The sequence below is a fragment of the Gobio gobio genome (assembly GCF_949357685.1).
Source record: "Gobio gobio genome assembly, chromosome: 22".
NCBI classification, from domain to species: Eukaryota; Metazoa; Chordata; class Actinopteri; order Cypriniformes; family Gobionidae; genus Gobio; species Gobio gobio.
The window spans coordinates 19,136,709-19,154,548 of NC_137118.1; the positions used below are offsets into that span (position 1 = coordinate 19,136,709).

The 17,840-nt window shown below is 38.0% G+C and overlaps 1 protein-coding gene across 4 annotated transcripts in view; it reads right to left on the minus strand.

The window, feature by feature from the left end:
• Nucleotides 1–224: 224 nt before the first annotated feature.
• strbp (spermatid perinuclear RNA binding protein) overlaps nucleotides 225–17,840 on the minus strand; it is a 127,985-nt gene continuing 110,369 nt past the window's right edge. For 2 of the 4 annotated variants that reach the window (XM_079804525.1, XM_079804526.1), the window contains exons 11-19: nucleotides 16,901–17,006; nucleotides 16,426–16,509; nucleotides 15,486–15,697; nucleotides 11,750–11,899; nucleotides 11,354–11,488; nucleotides 9,349–9,489; nucleotides 8,917–9,049; nucleotides 7,125–7,175; nucleotides 225–457 (exon numbers count right to left, since the gene is read on the minus strand). In XM_079804525.1, coding sequence (XP_079660651.1) covers nucleotides 363–457; nucleotides 7,125–7,175; nucleotides 8,917–9,049; nucleotides 9,349–9,489; nucleotides 11,354–11,488; nucleotides 11,750–11,899; nucleotides 15,486–15,697; nucleotides 16,426–16,509; nucleotides 16,901–17,006 — 1,107 coding nt within the window. In that variant the 3' untranslated portion in view covers nucleotides 225–362. Of the gene's footprint in view, nucleotides 458–1,197; nucleotides 3,111–7,124; nucleotides 7,176–8,916; nucleotides 9,050–9,348; nucleotides 9,490–11,353; nucleotides 11,489–11,749; nucleotides 11,900–15,485; nucleotides 15,698–16,425; nucleotides 16,510–16,900; nucleotides 17,007–17,840 lie in introns of those variants that run through there. The other 2 variants (XM_079804527.1, XM_079804528.1) reach the window with 2 other exon arrangements.

A 17,840-nucleotide genomic window follows, 5' to 3' on the forward strand; every position in this document is an offset into this window, starting at 1 on the left:
ATATATATGCATGTATTTATAATATAGCCACACATACACATGTGGTGAATATACAATGAAAATGACTATATTGCAATGCCAAGTTTGAGTAAGACTCAACCGAACATTCACATCTCAAGTAAGCTTAAAGCCCAAAAGAGTTCAAGTGTATTGCTATATAAGGAGGAACCGAGGTCCCCGGCCGGTTTTCGGGACGAGCAAGTCAAATAGAGTATTGCTTTTGTAAGAGTGGTGCATTTTTGGATCCTTAGATTGGGTTTGGATGGGTTTGTGAATGAAGTTTGGGCCGTTTCTGTGCGGTGGAGACAGCCTGGTCATGCCTGGAGTGGTACGACAGTTTAGAGCCACACAACCTGATGGTTCTAGAAGTCAGAGAAGAGATCTTGAGGACCCAAGTGAATAAAAAAAGGAGCGATGGTCCGCGGCTGGTAAAAGGGATTGTCAATGAAAAGACCACCTACAGTGAGGACAAGAGCAGAGAGAGCTGCGATTAATGATGCGGCACGGCAGGAGGCAGCGGTATATACATTCTGATGGCAGGAGGGAAATGGGGTTAGGGTGTGCCACAGGGGTGGATACTAGGGTCTCTGCTCTTTCGGGCTGTACGTGGGATTTTCATTGCACCGGGAGCGTCTCAGGTTAATAAAAAAGACATCAACAACTTAAGCTGCACGGTTAACTTTCCGACAAAACGGAAAAAAACTTGGAGCTCATTCCTTTGATAGAAGGCAGAGGAAATGTGAAACGTATGTGGCACCTCTGAGGCTTCCATACAGATGTAGTTAGTACATAACTCTGACAAATCAGATCCCTTGTGATTTTGGAGAGAGTATAGTACAATGACTGCTATCACTACCAAAGAGGACGGGCCATCGGTTCGGAGTGGACACTTGAGGATGACCATGACGAATGTGAGGGATCCGTTTACAATGAATGGGAATATCGTGACCACTCCTTTAACCATGGCGATGGAGTTCCTCTTTGGTAAGCGATGATCATGACCCAGCCATAAGCCAGCACAAGCATTGTCCAGATGACCCGACGAGAACCAATGGAGTCCATGTTTCGCCAACAGGGAAGGGTTCTTGTGTCTTTGCCCTCAATGTACAGAAGCCAATGCTATATTTAAAGGCGTGCGCCAAGGGTTATTACAGATTACTAAAACTAAAACCATTTTTGAAATAAATTAAACAACAGACATTAAAAAAAGTTTTAAAAAATTTAATGAACATGAAAAAAACATAATTCAAAATATCATATCAATGATAGTAAAATAGCAGTGGTCAGCAAAGACCCCCGAGCAAATTGAGCGCACTTGAACCTCAATGTGAATCTGCTTGTGCTGGCCTTTGGAGGAGTATGAAATAACATCTCACACACAAGAAGACACTCACCAAGAAGTCAAAACAAAAAAGGACAAAAAGACATTTCAGTAGCATGTCTCCATGGATCCCTTGTTGCTGCTTTCGATTCTCCGCTGTAAGGCTGTGACTGGAGGCTCCGGTGTGTGTCCATGTGAGGGGCCGTGTTTGAGTTGTCTGTGTAATGTTTTGTCTTTGTATGGTTCAACTCTACAACTAACTGTTCAGTCGAACAACTGACATCTAGAGCCTGATTAACCGACTTTCAGTGAGGAGACACCAGCGTAATGCTTAATGACTATGAATGGAATAATCGATTTCATAACTAGCTCAAGACAGGGTCACCATTCATTCATTGGGACAACAAGAGGGGTCAGGTCGGCATGAAAAGGGTTCAAAGGCCATCTTGACATGCGTTAACTGCCCAAAAAAGCTTCAGGCTGATATTCTTAAACGTCCAACATTTTAAAACAAGCTCTGTCTGGAAACACAAGCTGCTAGAATGAAATAAAAAGTAATGTTCTGGGTTGAATACATGCTGTCAGTTATCACAGAAGAGAACCGACTCGTCCCTCAGTTTGTAAAAATGAGCAAAAAAAATTGCATGTGCAGTATTAATGGAAGTCTATTGAACTGGGAGGGTTTTTTTTTTCATTTAAACACTTAACATTAAAAATACACATTTATATATTAAAATATAATACCTTTTGAAATTATAGCTTTAACATTACATGTTAGCACAGTCTATTTTATTTTATTTAGTCAAACAAAAATCTAAACGAAAGAAAACAAAGCAAAACGCAACTAAACAAAACTAACCAAAAGAAAACAAACAAAAAACACAAAACCAAGACAAACTAAAACAAAAAGAAATGAAAAGGCAAAACACAACAAAACTAACCAAAACAAAAACAAAAAACACCAAACCAAGACAAAAGTCAGCGTCAGAATCACCACATAGACTTCCATAGAAAGAGTATTGCAGCAATTTTCACTTAAACTACAAACTGAGGGACAAACCAGACTTATTTTCCGTGGTCATCAACAGAATGTGAAGATGCTGCCCAGTTGTATTGAACCTTGAACATGCCTTAAAACTTCTGCTACAAGAAACATTCATTTAGAGCTGCTTAAAACTGCTATAGAGGCTACATGAGTAACTAAAGAGGTTTGAAATATACAACATTCAGTGCTTGGCAGTTGATGAAGATAAAGGTTTATTTGTAAGCAGTAGTTTGAATTAGATCTATACATCTTAAGCGCAGCTCCTGATATCGGTACATAGAGTAAGCCTGTCATTACAGCCTATTCCCATTCTACAAGACAAACCATGATAACAAAAGAGGCTGATATAATTTAAATGTCCAAGAATGAGGTAACAATTCACAGTACAAATCCTTCAAGTTTTCTTTCTGAAGAACATAAAACCTGTGTTTGTTTAAAACCAGAAGACAAATGTGATAATGATCAAATAAAAAGCACTTTACAAATACCCTTATAGCTGTCCCTGCATGTGATAAGGCTGTGCTATCTGACCTTCCCTTCTCGCGTACATTTACGCAGTGTGTGTGTGTGTGTGTGTGTGTGTGTGTGTGTGTGTGTGTGTGTGTGTGTGTGTGTGTGTGTGTGTGTGTGTGTGTACTTGAGTGTGTGTGTAAGGTAGGCTCCTGAGCTAAAAGAAAGAGTAGTGGGGGACGGGGTAGGCGGGCACTTTCATGACGGGCAACAGAAGCATTCTCTTGGGCAAACCTAGAGAGAAAATGAAAAGAGCACTCCACATAAGTCCAGGACAAAATAAAAGACCTGAGGGTGTTTTGTTTTAAATAAAGCTAGAGCCAATTCAGTCTAATCCTAGCATGGGGATATGAACCCAAGAGAGGGGAGGAGAGCGGGAGAACAGGAAGAGCGAGGTCAGGTGAAAAGAGAGGGCAGAAATCAAGCATTCATTCATATAGGAGATGACACACATGTACCTGCTGGCTAATGTCATGTGATATGATATACACATACAGTTAACCTTCTTATGAATAATGGCTCTGAGTAGGGCTGGGCGATATACTGTAGATCAAATCAAATAACAGTTCCAGTTCTTTAATTTGATTGGTTTATATTTCAACAACTTGTTGGTGATGTTAAGTACATTGTATGATGGTGTAATTCAATATTTTCCAGCCTTTTGACGGCATTTAATATACAATATTTATGTATTTGCTTGGAAAGCATGATTTTTTTTTTTAAAGCCCCTAACATTTTAACCAAACCATCACCAATTTCATAATTTGAATACATATATTAAATTCTACATTGTGGTGTATTTTCCACAAAATTAAAACTAAATTAAAGGAATATAATACATTTGTATTATTTCTTTTTGTTTTATTTAACATATAAATCTAACAAACAATACAGTAACATTTTAGTTAAAAAGAATCAACTTTCAGTTTTCAACAAACTTAAAATTAAAAGAATATTTTATTTTATTGTATTCACAGTATATCAATCCAACAATAAAATACATTGAAATTCTAGTTAAAAATAATCAATGCATTTTCCCCTACAAAATTAAATGAATAATACTTATTTATAAAAAAATTCAAAATAATTGTTTTCCGTGGATTAGTTTAACTTTTTTTTTTATTCAGAGACACTAATAAATATCTTTATTACTCTTGCATTAAGTTGCAACATTCAGTCCATATAAGCAGGCTAGTTTACTAGCATAGTCTTAAAGAAATGTAAAAACAGCACAATTGGTACATTGTACCATTTATGTGCTGGTTAATTTCAATTAACTTGGTAGTATCCATAAATATTCAATATAATCACCCAGCCCTAGCTTTAAAAACTTGACAGAACTATCTAATTGAAAATAATAAAAGTTAAAACTGGTGTCTGAACCATACATTTGAATTGTGGGTCGGGGCACATGGAGGGTTACAGGAGTGATTTGCTGGCTGGCGCTCTTATGTGGAGTGTTCATTCTGTGCCGTGTGTGTGTGTGTGTGTGTTTGTTGTGTGTGTGTGAATAGAACTGTAGTCGTAGTCTCACAGTCGTTCCCATTTAGAAATCCCAAAGCAGCAACAGGAGGAAGAGGGTTGGACAGCGTAAGATGACTGGTGAGAATTACTGCATGCACACAGCTCTCAGGCACCAAACCGGAGAGACGTCAAAGAGAGGGGCGCACTGTTCTCTTACAGCACAATACCAGGTTTCACCTTCCACCTAAAGGAACAGTCTTTATGTGGCAGGCAGAGACCAGGGCGCTGGGAGCAACCCCATATCCACCCATCACCCACCCCCCCCCTCATCCTGCGAGGAATGAACACACAAACCCAGCAAACAACCCTCCAAATTCAGCCCTTGTTCCCGCTGAGCCCACCTCACCTAGTCCCCCCTGCACATAAGGCTCATTCAAAGCATCTTCATCTGGGCTTGACCGGAGAGGCGTTTCGAAATCTCTACAGGAGTTGCGCCATACATTTGTTTACTGTGTGCGCATTCCTCAGTTTGTGTGTTTATAAGTTGCAGTGTGAATGGGCGTCCCGGAACGGTGTGTTTGCGTGGAGTTTAACAGAATAAACTATAAACTAACAGGGCGTGTCAAAACTCAGCAGTGATTTCAGACAGTTATGTGATGAATATTAACCATAAAACAGCAGTTATTTGAGGTCAGTCCAATTGTTAACTGAAACTAAAACCATTAAAAAAATTAAAAAAAATTCTCAATTGAAATAAAGCTAAATAAATATAATATAAATATAAATGAATGCTGAATAGAAATATATTTTTTAAAACTAATAAAAAATGACAAACGCACAAAATTACTAAACTTTCAAATCAAAATTGAAAATAAATAAATAAAAGCTAATTCAAAACATTAATAAATAGGCCTACTATTATAGTACATAAATACAAAATGAACTCTGTTCTGGATGTGCCTTCTCTACTGTATAGTGTAGAAATGTAGGTGAAATGAGCAGCATGTCCGAATTCTCTATATAAAACAATTGAAACACTGCTGAGATTTTGAAGTGCACTTAACTAAATCTAATGTGGCCGTTGCACTTTTCTTATCAGTTAACGGCTTTGTAAGAGCTTTGTCTAGTATGTACAGGTAGGTGGACTTTTTGTTTGAGTTTGGAGATTAGACTGTTTAATAGCATATTAACTGGGTCTGTCAAATTAGCAAGTTAATACATTTAAAGGGATAGTTCACCCAAACATGAACATTCTCATATCATTTACTCACCCGCATGCCATCTTCAGATAAACACAAACAAGATTTCTGAGAGTCCATATAATGTCATTTAGTTCATACAACCCCACTGGATGAATCACCAAAACGATATGTGTGTGTAAAAAATATAACATTAAAATAAAATTGTATTCCGGTCTACTATACAAGCGTTTATGAGAGGGACACGTGACATGCATGTCCTGCATGCTTCCACGTTACTTCTCACTTGAACATCAAAACACACTGAAGTCACGTCACAACATCTCTCTCACGAACGCTCATATGACAGTAGACCGGAAGCAAAGATTTATAGAAAGTTAAAAAAATATATATTTAAAATTCTTACACACACCTATCGTCTGGCTTTGGATAGGTGTTTACCGCCACAATCGCTGTGTGTGGTTTATCAAGCGTCAAATGAGCGGCAGCCAATTAATGGCATTATATGGATTCTGAGATAGATTGAGAATGGCATGAGGGTGAGTAAATGATGAGAATTTTCATTTTTGGGCTAACTATCTCTTTTAATATAATAAACATGCCCCCTGACCTGTAGAGAAATTACATAAGGGATTTTCCTACTAATGGCGCAATTCAAGTAATTCTAGTAAAGGGCTGTTCACACCTAGGGTGATAACTATAATGTTAAATATAATTGTAAAGCTTTAATAATTGTAAACAACTATAAACAAAAAGTCTACAACTATCACAATTTTGTTGGAATCACATTCAGAATGATTTTTCCCCCATTGACAGCCAATCAGAGTATTCACCTGACTCTAAAGAGCTCAAGAATTTAAAGCGGATACGAATATACGTTACATCATTCTTGATGTGAATGGGCCTTTAGACGGCGCAGACTGGTACAGTTTGCAGGGTTGAACTATTAAACTTATTTATTGATGTCTAAAAGGGCTAGTTCCCACCAAAAATAAAATTGTCATCATTTACTCACCCTTATGTTTTTTCAAGACTTTTTTTGTCTCTACAATGAAGGTCAGTGGATTCCAATGTTGTTTTTTGGAACCCAAAAAAGTCAACAAAACGATCTGAGGGTAAATAAATGATGGAAATTTTCATATTCGGGTGAACTATCCTTTATTTGCTAGCTAGTCGCAGTAATAGTCTTCAAACTGTGTTTAGTGTGATCTCTCCTCTCAGTCCATCATGCCCAGCAGCTGCTTTGAATGGTGTAACTGTGTGCTGTAGACAGTAGCACTACGCTGACGCTTAGAGAGCCGCCCAGAGTCAGGAGAAACGGGCCAAGCGTCGAGCAGGCAGACTAGACGAGCAAAGTCACACTCAGGCCAGGTGCAGCAAGTCTTGCTCCAACCACAATTAAGAACCAAAAGGTTATGGTTCAGTTCCATCGTCCAGGGAGTCGTTTCTCTATGGGATTTTTTGTGGACATGATTTCAGGGTTCGAAAATCCAATTTGAGAGCTGAATGGGGGAGGAAGTGGGGGCAGATTTGGACCCTAGACCCTGACTGGAGGAAGGGAGGATGGGAAGGAAGGGGTACGTACCGTATGCAGGAGTGGCGGCCGCAGCGCTGTACCCGTATGGGGCCCCAAAACCTGTGAGAACACGGTATTCATGACGGATGGGGAAGTGTTAAATGTTCAGTGTTAAGACTCCTTCACAACGCTACCTGTGATCTTACTGACATGGGTCATGTGAAAGAGCCTTTCTGAAAACTATTATATGAACTATACATTGATTATATGTAAATACATCTACTCATAAACAAGCAAACAATACTGTAACAAAATACCATGTCAAAACAACAAGAGTTTGAGTTCTCATTCAAAATTAAAGCTAATTGACTATATAAGCTTTAAAGCTATTGAATATATTTGAAAACATTTTTCATCATTCCAAAAAAAGACAATAAAAAAAAAAAATCATAATAATAAAAAAAAACCCACTTCTGTAGATTGTTTGGAGATTAGAGAAAATATTACTGGTAGTTCCATATCAGCGATATACATTTTAAAAAAAAGTTTCTGTCAATCGTAGGGATGTGCCTGAAGCCGGATTTTATGTTCAGAAAATGCTTCTAAAGCCTGGGACACACCAAGCCGACGATCAGCCGTCGGGCCGTTTTTGTGAGCATCGGCCAACTTAGTTTTTTCGATTTGTTCTGCTCCGTTGGCTCTAGTTCGGATGTTTTTGTTGGGGCAGATTCAACATGTAAATGAGAGAGAGAACTCTAATTGGCTGTTTATCTTAGCGAATGAGTCCGTAAACGAGAATAATAGCAAAACAGCGAGCAAAGAAGTCAAAACGGTACAGATAGAAGGCTGTTCTTATTTTACTTCATCTTACCGAGTGTTCCTGGGTGAAATTTTTTATATTAACATGAGCTGAGTGGAATAAAGAATGTGATCAGCAGGATTGATATTCAAAAAGGTAAGCGCACGCTGATTTGTTTACGGCTTGTGTATCTGCAGCCTGGAGCGTTGGCTCATTCACAGGCAGGCGCAGAACGTGCATGCTAGCTGACAGTCGGCTGTAGTTCTCAACAAGTGTGTTCAAGTGCATGATGGAGGTGGAAAAAAATATATTCTTCTAATGCTTTTGCGTTGTCCTCCAATTATATAGTTCGATAATTATAGTGTATATAATTGGCATCAGGGAGTTGCTATCAATATGCAGGGTATTGAAATCGCGTTTGAATGTGCGCTCGCTTTACAGTTTTGCTTTTGAATCCGAGATCACACGTACTGTGTATAGGGGGTGATGGTACTGACCACACATTTTACAAGATATTTCTCAATAGCACGCAGGATCTGTTGTGCACCAAAATATCTTCACGTGACTGTACTGTAATGTTACTGTCTACCACAGCAAGCCTAACCATGTCCCTTTAGGGGCTCCATAGAATGCGTTACTCATTTTACATATTCGGATTTAGGCTTTGGGCACATCCCTAGTCTATAGCATTTACAACAATTGATTTTAGTTTTCAGTTTATTTTTTTATTTATTCAACCAAAATAGTATAAAAATTAGTTTCAGCTATTTATTTACTACTGTTCAAAAGTTTGGGGACTTTAAAAAAGTACAAAAGAACAGCATTTATTTGAAATCGAAATCTTTTGTAACAACAATTGTGTTTGTCACTTTTGATCAATTTAAAGCATCTTTGCAGAATACAAGTATTAATTTCTTACTGACTCAAAACTTTTGAACAATGGTTATAGGTAAATTGGGACTTATGTAATAGAAATGCATTGTTGCAGTTTTTTAAAAAGTCAACTTGAAATAAACAGGCTTTTAGTCACTATAGAAAGACTGTTTTGCATCAAACACACACCTGGCGTGACGTATCCCGGTGCTGCCGCAGCGCTGACGAAGGCTCCTCGCGTGAGGGTGGGTCTTCCTCGCCCTCGTGCTGCCTGGACTGCGGCGGCAGACACAGCAGCAGCTGCAGCTAATGCCCCTTTACTCTACAATACACACACGCACACACACAGTTAATAACCCCACAAGCTTTAATGAGCAGCGAGAATCTACAGTAATGCCACAGTGTTTTGTGTGTAAGGTTGCCACAGATTGATTTCTGGAGAAAAAAAGATGTGTTAGTCTGCAGGTCCCAGTTTCATCCAGGAAATATTGATCACAGAATATCTAATACAGAGGTCATGAATTACCAGGCACTGACTCCGGTTATTCGAGAGACACACTGAAAACAGCACAACACCATCTGGACGTTATTGGTCACTAATCGAAGCAAACGATGACCTACCTGAGGGATTATTTTTTTCTTCTTGTTGCCAGCAGCATTAGGCCCGGAGAAGAGTTTCTCTAGAGCTGCGAGGGCAGCACTGGCTTTGGCTACTTTCTTATTGGGCCCTGCGCCACGGAACTTCTGTCCGTCGACTTCCACCTGCCAACGAGAGCACGTTGTTTTAAAAAATCAAATGTAACTTTAAAACCTGCACAAATAAAATGTATGTCTATACAGACCAAAGCCATAAAATCTCAAAATAATGCATCTCAGATTATTTGTATTAATTAAACAGGCTGCAGCACATTCAACTAAACAGGCTAAGTGCATGCTTAAAATAATCAAGACATGTTTTATTCAGTCTATATACATATATATTGAAATTGGTACTAATGTACTAATCAAAAGATATGAATTCAGGGTCGATGTTGGAATTGGTTTTTAAAAAATGGCAATGAAAATATTGTTGTGGTAAAATCTATATATTAAATGTGTCTATATATTAAAAAGTCTTTCCTGTAATGGGTCGGCCCAGAGAGAAGCCACAAGAGTTTACTTTTAATAAACCAGATCAGGTTTATTTCATAACTAAAATAGATATGCACTCTTACAGCCACCAACAAATTTTTTTTTAATATTGTAATAATTCATCCATAGTATATCATAAGCGATCACTTGGCATAATAATTACATAATTGTAATTGGCATAATTCATTGATCGTGAACTGCAACAGTGGCACGTTTTGACTTTGAAACTTGCATTACTCAATTCAATTTTGAAGTTTAATAATTACATTACACCATATTGCGATTCATTTTTTCCATCCTCAAATTTGCAGCAAGACCTCTTGAAATAATAGTTAAGATTTTTCTTATAGTTTTGTTAATCACCATGAAATCAAAATAGAAAAATCTTGTTTTTTATGGAATCTTTAATATAAATGATTACATATGCACATAATTTTTTTTGGTAACACTTTACAATAAGGTTAATTAGTTAACTACATTAGTTAACATGAACTAATAATGAACTGCACTTATAAAGCATTTATTTATCTTTGTTAATGTTAATTTCAACATTTACTAATGCATTATTACAATTTTGCTAACATTAGTTAAAGCACTGTGAAATAACATGAACAAACCATGAACAGCTGGATTTTTATGAACTAACGTTAACAAAGATGAACTAATACTGAACAGAGGTGTTGTTCATGGTTAGTTCATGTTAACTAATGCATTAACTAATGTTAACTAATACAACCTTATTGTAAAGTGTTACCATTTTTTTTTATTCATGTGCCCTCGTAATCTTTAATCAAAATAACGATATCTTTTCTCTGATGACTAGTTTAGATTAGATTCTTAGATTCAAGTTTATTGTCATTACACATGTACAAGTACAATACAACAAAATGAGTTTGGAGCAAGCCTCCGAGCCGCAGCTATTTAAAGCGCCGCCACACATTTAAAGCGCCGCCACACAGCGACTATTTTACTGGTGGGAGGGCGGAGCTCACATGAGATCCACCAATAGCAAACCACAAACATCCAATCAATTTCCCATTGACAAAATCAAGCCCCGCCCTAAATCTTTTCTTGTTTGAGAAGCCGTTTCACACAGATATACGCCACAATAAGGAAGAAAAGACCATCACAACTTCCGTTTCATGCCTACTTTTTAAAGGATCTGTGAAACTCTTTATAGTCTTTATAATGAAAATGCGAAAGATGCTAGTCAGTGCAAATGTCAGTTCCACAATGCTACTGTATTCTGGCACCCCTAGCCTTGGGTACCTCCTTAAGACATTTATTGTGCATTTTATAGGCCAACAGTCGAAAAAGCCTTTGATTGCATAAAGCAATGCCACACCTCATTCATTCATGTCTGCAGCACAAACAGAATTTGGGCATGTTACGCAACAAAGATTAAAGTTTAGGTTAGAGGTTTGCCATAGCAAACATCACAAATAAACAGTATTTTATTGCTGAATAGAGAGGTACATGCGTGTTTGAGGCCCACCTCCATGACGAAGCGTTTGTCGTGACTCCCTCCGCTCTCTGAGATGAGCTCGTACTTCAGCCCGCGACGTTTCTCATTGAGCTCCATGACCGGGTTCTTCCCGCTGGCCGTCAAAATAGGACCCTGAGTTCGCACCTAGAAGCAGAACATGTTATTGAACTGAACTGAATCAGCACTGATCTGTCTTGAGATGAATTTAGAGCTTTAGAGCTGAAATTGCGTTTCAGAATCAAAGAACTTAGTAGCGTTAATAGTTATTTTCTTGTTTAGTACTGCAAAGCTGCATTGAAACAATTTGCACTTTTTAAATAAATGTGACTTGACTAGAACATAATTAAAAACATTTACTAAACGCTCAAGTAAATGTGGAGTTTGCTGTTGTTTATGTGCTTGTACCTCCAACGTGTTGGAGCTGTCTGAGTGTGATGTGTTATTGCTTGAGTGTGTGGACGATTCGCTCTTGCCCTCCCCGTCTGACTTCTCATCTGCACTCATGGAGTCCAGGTCTGTGTCGAAGCCTGTGGGGTAACCCATCGCCTGTAGCACCTACACCACACGTCCACAAAAACATCATCACCCAACAGATCCACCAGGGAGGTCAAACAGGACATGATGAGAGAATAATATTTTAGTAAGTTGTCATTTAATACTCGCCTATGGGTAGGGTTGCATCAGCCGTTCTTAAGTTCTTACTTAAAGGGATAGTTCACCCAAAAATTAAAATTATCCCATAATTTACTCACCCTCAAGCCATCCTAGGTGTATATGACATTCTTCTTTCAGACGAATACAATCAGAGTTACATTTAAAAATGTCCTGGCTAATCCAAGCATTATAATGGCAGTGAGTGGGAGCCCAAAATTTGAAGCCCACAAAAGTGCTTCCATTGATTATGAAAGTAATCCACACGACTCCGGGGGATTAATAAAGGTCTTCTGAAAAATATCCATATTTAAACCTTAATAAAGTAAAATATCTAGCTTCTGATGGAGCGTTTTCCGTATTCAAGTTACGAAGAAAGTGTAATGCCTCACACAGTTCAAAACGCTTACTCTACGTCCGACGCCATCGTTGTGCCAGTTGCACTTTTATCATAAGTTGAATATGGAAGTCGGTCTGGCAGACGATATTTTACTTTACTTTGGATATTTTTCAAACAAAAACACAGCGATTCGCTTAAGAAGGCCTTCATTAACCGTGCTGTGTGGTTTAATTTTTTATAATGGATGCATGCACTTTATTGGCCTTCAAATTTTGGGATGCCATTTACTGCCATTATAAAACTTGGAAGAGCCAGGACATTTTTTTTGTATAACTCCAAATGTATTTGTCTGAAAGAAGAGCGTTATATACACCTAGGATGGTTTGAGGGTGAGTAAATCATGGGCTAATTTTCATTTTTGGGTGAACTATCCCTTTAACTAAAACAAAGTCTATAGGCTTAGTAACTACTAGTTTGTAACTAACTCTAACTACTTTATTAGGTCGCACCATTTGTTCTCAAAGCAGAACGTAGCTAGTCCATATTTAGTAGTGTGTAAATTGTAAGTTCTTAGTGCCCATTTACTTCAAAACTTGGAGTTGTAACTTGCGCACAGCTGGTGTAACTGGCTCCAGAAGATAATACCAACTTTTATGGTGCAGTAAGAACATTGTGGAAACTCCAATAGTTTTTGGAGCAACACAAGCATGAATAAATTAAATTCTGCAAATGTCAATTTTGGTTGTGGCTGTGCCACATCATCCCTCATTTTACTTAAAGTTTGTATCGAAAATGACCCAATGAGCCAAAAAGTAAAGTAAAGCTTTAAACGAGAGACTTTTGGAGGTTTTGGTATGAAACATGCTGGGAAAGTTCTGCTCATCTTTGTGGCCATTATCAGCATGAGCAGGCGGAATCAAAAGCGGACAGTTCCTTGGATACTGAGGTCATTATTGAGAGAGAAATCATCACCTCGAAAAGACTGCTTATATAAAAAAATGCCCATACCACAGATGCAAAGCTGAGCTTCAGATCTGTGCAAATCATGCAGGATGTTTAACCAAGCAAAATTCTGAATAGCTAAAGAAATAGACAAAATATACTATACGAATACTGTACATATTTGCGCACAATATATCAGTTGTCAGCCAATAATATATATTGAAAATACTGATGAATAATGATAAATTAAATCTCTAATTATCTATACACACTCCCTTTCAAAAGATTAGGGACAGTCTTTCTTTATTTTTTTATTATCTCTCTTATGCTCTTATAGTATCTTATGCTCACCAAGATTTGATTTGATAAATTGATTTGATAAATCAGAGTAAAAAGAGTAATACTATGAAATATTACAATTTAAAATAACTTTTCTATTTTAAAATGTAATTGTTTTTCCTGTAACGGCAGATCTGAATTTTCAGATGCATGTATATATAGTCCATTGAATTTGACTACAAAAATTTTACAACAAAAGATATATATAGGCCATTTATCGATTACAGGCCATGATTAATTATCAAATTTATTGGTATTGGACAGAATTTTTATTTAAGTACACGTACACCCCAAATATACACAAAATGAAATAAAATTCGCAAGCATGTTTCTGGCCTAATTCTGTCTGATTTGGTGCTGCTATTTGATGGCTCGTTTCTCACAGTTAGGGTGAATGCATGCTTTAAGTGTGTGTTTACGCAGGGGAAATGATATCATAAGAGCGCCAGGGTTCATTTGTCAGTCTGACCCAAATTGGGGCTGTTGGTGCCGTTAATGGCTGCGCTCTCACAGAAAGAGGATTAGTGTGGTCTTACGCTCCAGAGCCTTTGTTCACAAGCATTCTGGGATTACATAGATTTTAGCCCTTTTTGCATCCTGGGAATCACTGGTGTGTGTGTGTGTGTGTGTGTGGGACAAGCTTAACTGGTCTTCCTGAAGAGAAGCACACATTGCTGTAACCTTCTACACACTGAAAATAGGGTCAAATTTACAAATCTGTTTCAAGAAGGGTCATCTATACCGCTAACAGACGGATTTAACCAGGGTCACGGGGTCGAGTATACATCTAACAAGAGTTTAACACTAGCACAACAACTAGGTCTGTATATGTTGGCCTGATCACACTGGAAAATGTATAGTTACGCTGCTAGAGTGAATATTGTAACGGAACAATTAATCAGAATAAAACTGACATAATATGACAATCCCTGCAATTCAATGAATTAAATGTACGAGCTTTGTGTTTCAGAATAAAGCGCTGCACTGTGTTTCATTTACACACAAGCAGCTCATGATCCGTGTGTCTCATCTAATAATAATAATAATAACTATTATGATTTTATAGTCATGTTTACAAAATGACAAAATTGTGCAACCCTACAAACAAGCAAAGCAAACTGGAGCTTTAAAAAAAGTCCTGAATTTAATGCCTGAAAACTCTGAAAATGCGTATTATGGATGTATATTGGGTTGAAAACAGCATTCCTTGCTGACTCTAAGCCTTCTGTGCATGCATGCAGAAAAAAAACAAGGTTAGCATTTTTCTGATTAATCAATTAGTTCAATCAATAACAAAATCAAAAGATCAATAAAAACAATTGTTAGCTCTAGCAGTAATTATTATTAAACCTTTTTGCCACATTTATTCAACAAGAGCACAGAACATGTAGAGGGAAAAATGGGTCAACAAGATCAGGAAAGTAGGCTTGGACCTACGTCGCCCACATCAGCACTGTGGCTTCAAGTGCATATTGTTAAAGGACTATTTCATCCCAACATAAAAGCTCTGTCATTATTTACTCACCCTCACCCGGTTTTTTGAAACTCACATGACTTCCGTAGATCAGAAAGGAAGAAATTAGGCAGAATGCCCAAGCTGCTTTTTTCCATACAAGTGTGTAAAGCTACAAATAATGTAAATATTTATGTTTTTGTCTTTTTTGATGCTTGACAGTAACCGTTCACTTTCATTGCATGGAAGAGAGCAGCTTGGACATAGTCTAATCTGACTGTATATGGGTTTCAAATAACACAAGGGTGAGTAAATGATGACAAAATACTAATTTGAGTGAATTAATCCTTTATCTCCTTACATGATGCTCACCACTCCAATCACATGTTGTAAAAACAACTAAAGTCCAGATATACCTTGACAGCCACGTGCAGCTTGGCGGTCTTCTTAGAGGAGCCAGAGGCCTCATAGACAGTGCCGTCGACGTCTACAGACATGGTGAAGACGGGGGCGTGAACCGGACCTGACTGAGACAGCAGTTTATACTGCAGCCCCGGCCGGATCTGGTTCAAACGCATCAGAGCGTTCATGGGTTGATTCGAGTCTATTGCTTTACTGTCAAGAACTGCTGGAAGGGAAAAAGAGCAGAAATAAACGTTAGCAATTATAGCGAAAAGCAAACGGTCCTTAGACACACAGATCATCTTCTAACTTTGTAGTATCCCTTCGTTCCATCAGCTGGCTAATTGTGAAATTCTGCTGCTTTGAAAGCAATTTATATGAGTCCAGCGAGGAGCACAGGCTGGGGACAGCAGTGCGGCTCCAAGAGAAATTAAGAATCAATGCCATTGATTTCCCAACGGTTGTCTGCTTCCTGTACGAGAGAGCAAGAGATGGAAGCGCAGCAGGATGAGGAGCAAGAGGGAAGAGATGGCCGCAAATAAAAGAGTCGAGTGAGAAAGCTACAGCTTACAGAAGAGAAAGCAGGTGAGAGATTAGAGGTACGATACAGCAAAAAAGGGTCTGAGGTGAGGAAAAATTAGATGAGAATGTCATACGTTAATCTTTCTAGAAAGAGGACAAAAGTTTTTTTATGGCCAAACAGGGGAATAATAAAGAACAAATGACTGGAGAATGCATGATACTGTATGAGCGTTCCTTGCTGGTTTACAACAGGAGATGACATTCAAGGCAGGCACATTTTTCTACTTTGTCATGAAGAACAAAGAAAGCTTTGGTTTGCTCAGGCACATTACTTGTAGTAAGTTTAATAGTAGTACTAAATTCATTCATTAAACTGACAGATGTAATTTAAAAATATGGCCAATATATCTGTCTATCATTACTCAGACGGACCTTTTCTCAGGTTGCGCTTCATCTTCTTGATGAGGTCTTTGTCGTCCAGCAGGCCATCTTCATAAGGTCTCTTCAGCCCTAGACCTGATACAACACCAGAGTAAAGTTAATGTGTAGATGAAAACACCTACAATTAATTACTAAAACACATAAAAAAACAGACCCATAGAGCTGTAATTTGTGTAAAAAAAATTCTTGTCCACCACCAAATAGATTTGCAACAACAAAAACCCGTTTCCTGAAAACAGCCCCACCCCAAACTCCAACACCATTGGTTGAGTCAAAGTTGCTGTTGTCGGGCAGATCAGGATGTTCAAACAAACAGAGTAATGTTTTAAGAGTGCCACAGTTTTCACACTTTTCAGAGAAATCAACCTACAAATGACGTACTTCTACATTAAACTAGAATATTAGTATTCAAATATAAAAAAGACACACTTCAGGTTTAAGTAATGAATTAGGTATGTGTGCTCACCTTCTTTATCTGACCAGGGGAATTTCTGTGAAGGTTTACTTGAGGGGAGAGGGTCCATTTCTAAGACCTTATAGATCTGCCCAAAGGCCATGAGCCGCAGAGCATGCTGAAACACACACACACACACACACAGAGATTAGATATGATAAAAATGTATCAAGTAGGGATTTGCCTGAAGCCGAATACTGTTTGGAAAGGAAATTACACATTCTACGGAACCCCTAAAGGTACATGGTGATGGAAAAATATATTTCAATCCTTTTGCTGTCTTTCGCAATTATATAGTTGGATAATTATATTGTATATAATTAACAGCAGGGAGCCGTTATCAATATGCAGTGTATTCAAATCGCTTTTGAATGCGTGCTTGCTTTTTACATTCACTTTTGAATTTGTGATCACGCATACTCTGTGTACATTTTACAAGATAAGATATTTCTCAATGACTCTCAGGATCTGTTGTGCACCAAATCCTCAGACATCATCCTGTCAGTTTTCTCTCTCTCTTAATATATTCATGTGATCAGTGAAATCTGATGTACTGTAACGTAATTGACTGCCACAGCAAGCCTAACCATGTCCCTTTGGGGCTCCATAGAATGTGTTACTCATTTTCCATGCATTTCCAAAATTCAGACTTTGGAGCACATCCCTAGTTTCAAGGTTATCAAAGAGCAAACCTAAATTATCTGCTCTTGAAAAAAATTGTCTTAAAACACCCTGAAGAAACGCACACACACTTGTTGCTTATTCTTTTAATAATAAAGCAATAACTCTGCTTGAGGCCAGAGACCGCCTGTAGATGTGGAACATTGGGTACTGAATCACCATGTTCAGAGGAATTATGGGACAGACTGCCTCACAAATAATTCATGCTACAACTAACTCGCATTAACTCATCTCAACAGATATTGACAAAGCTGTTTACTTTAGTTATAGC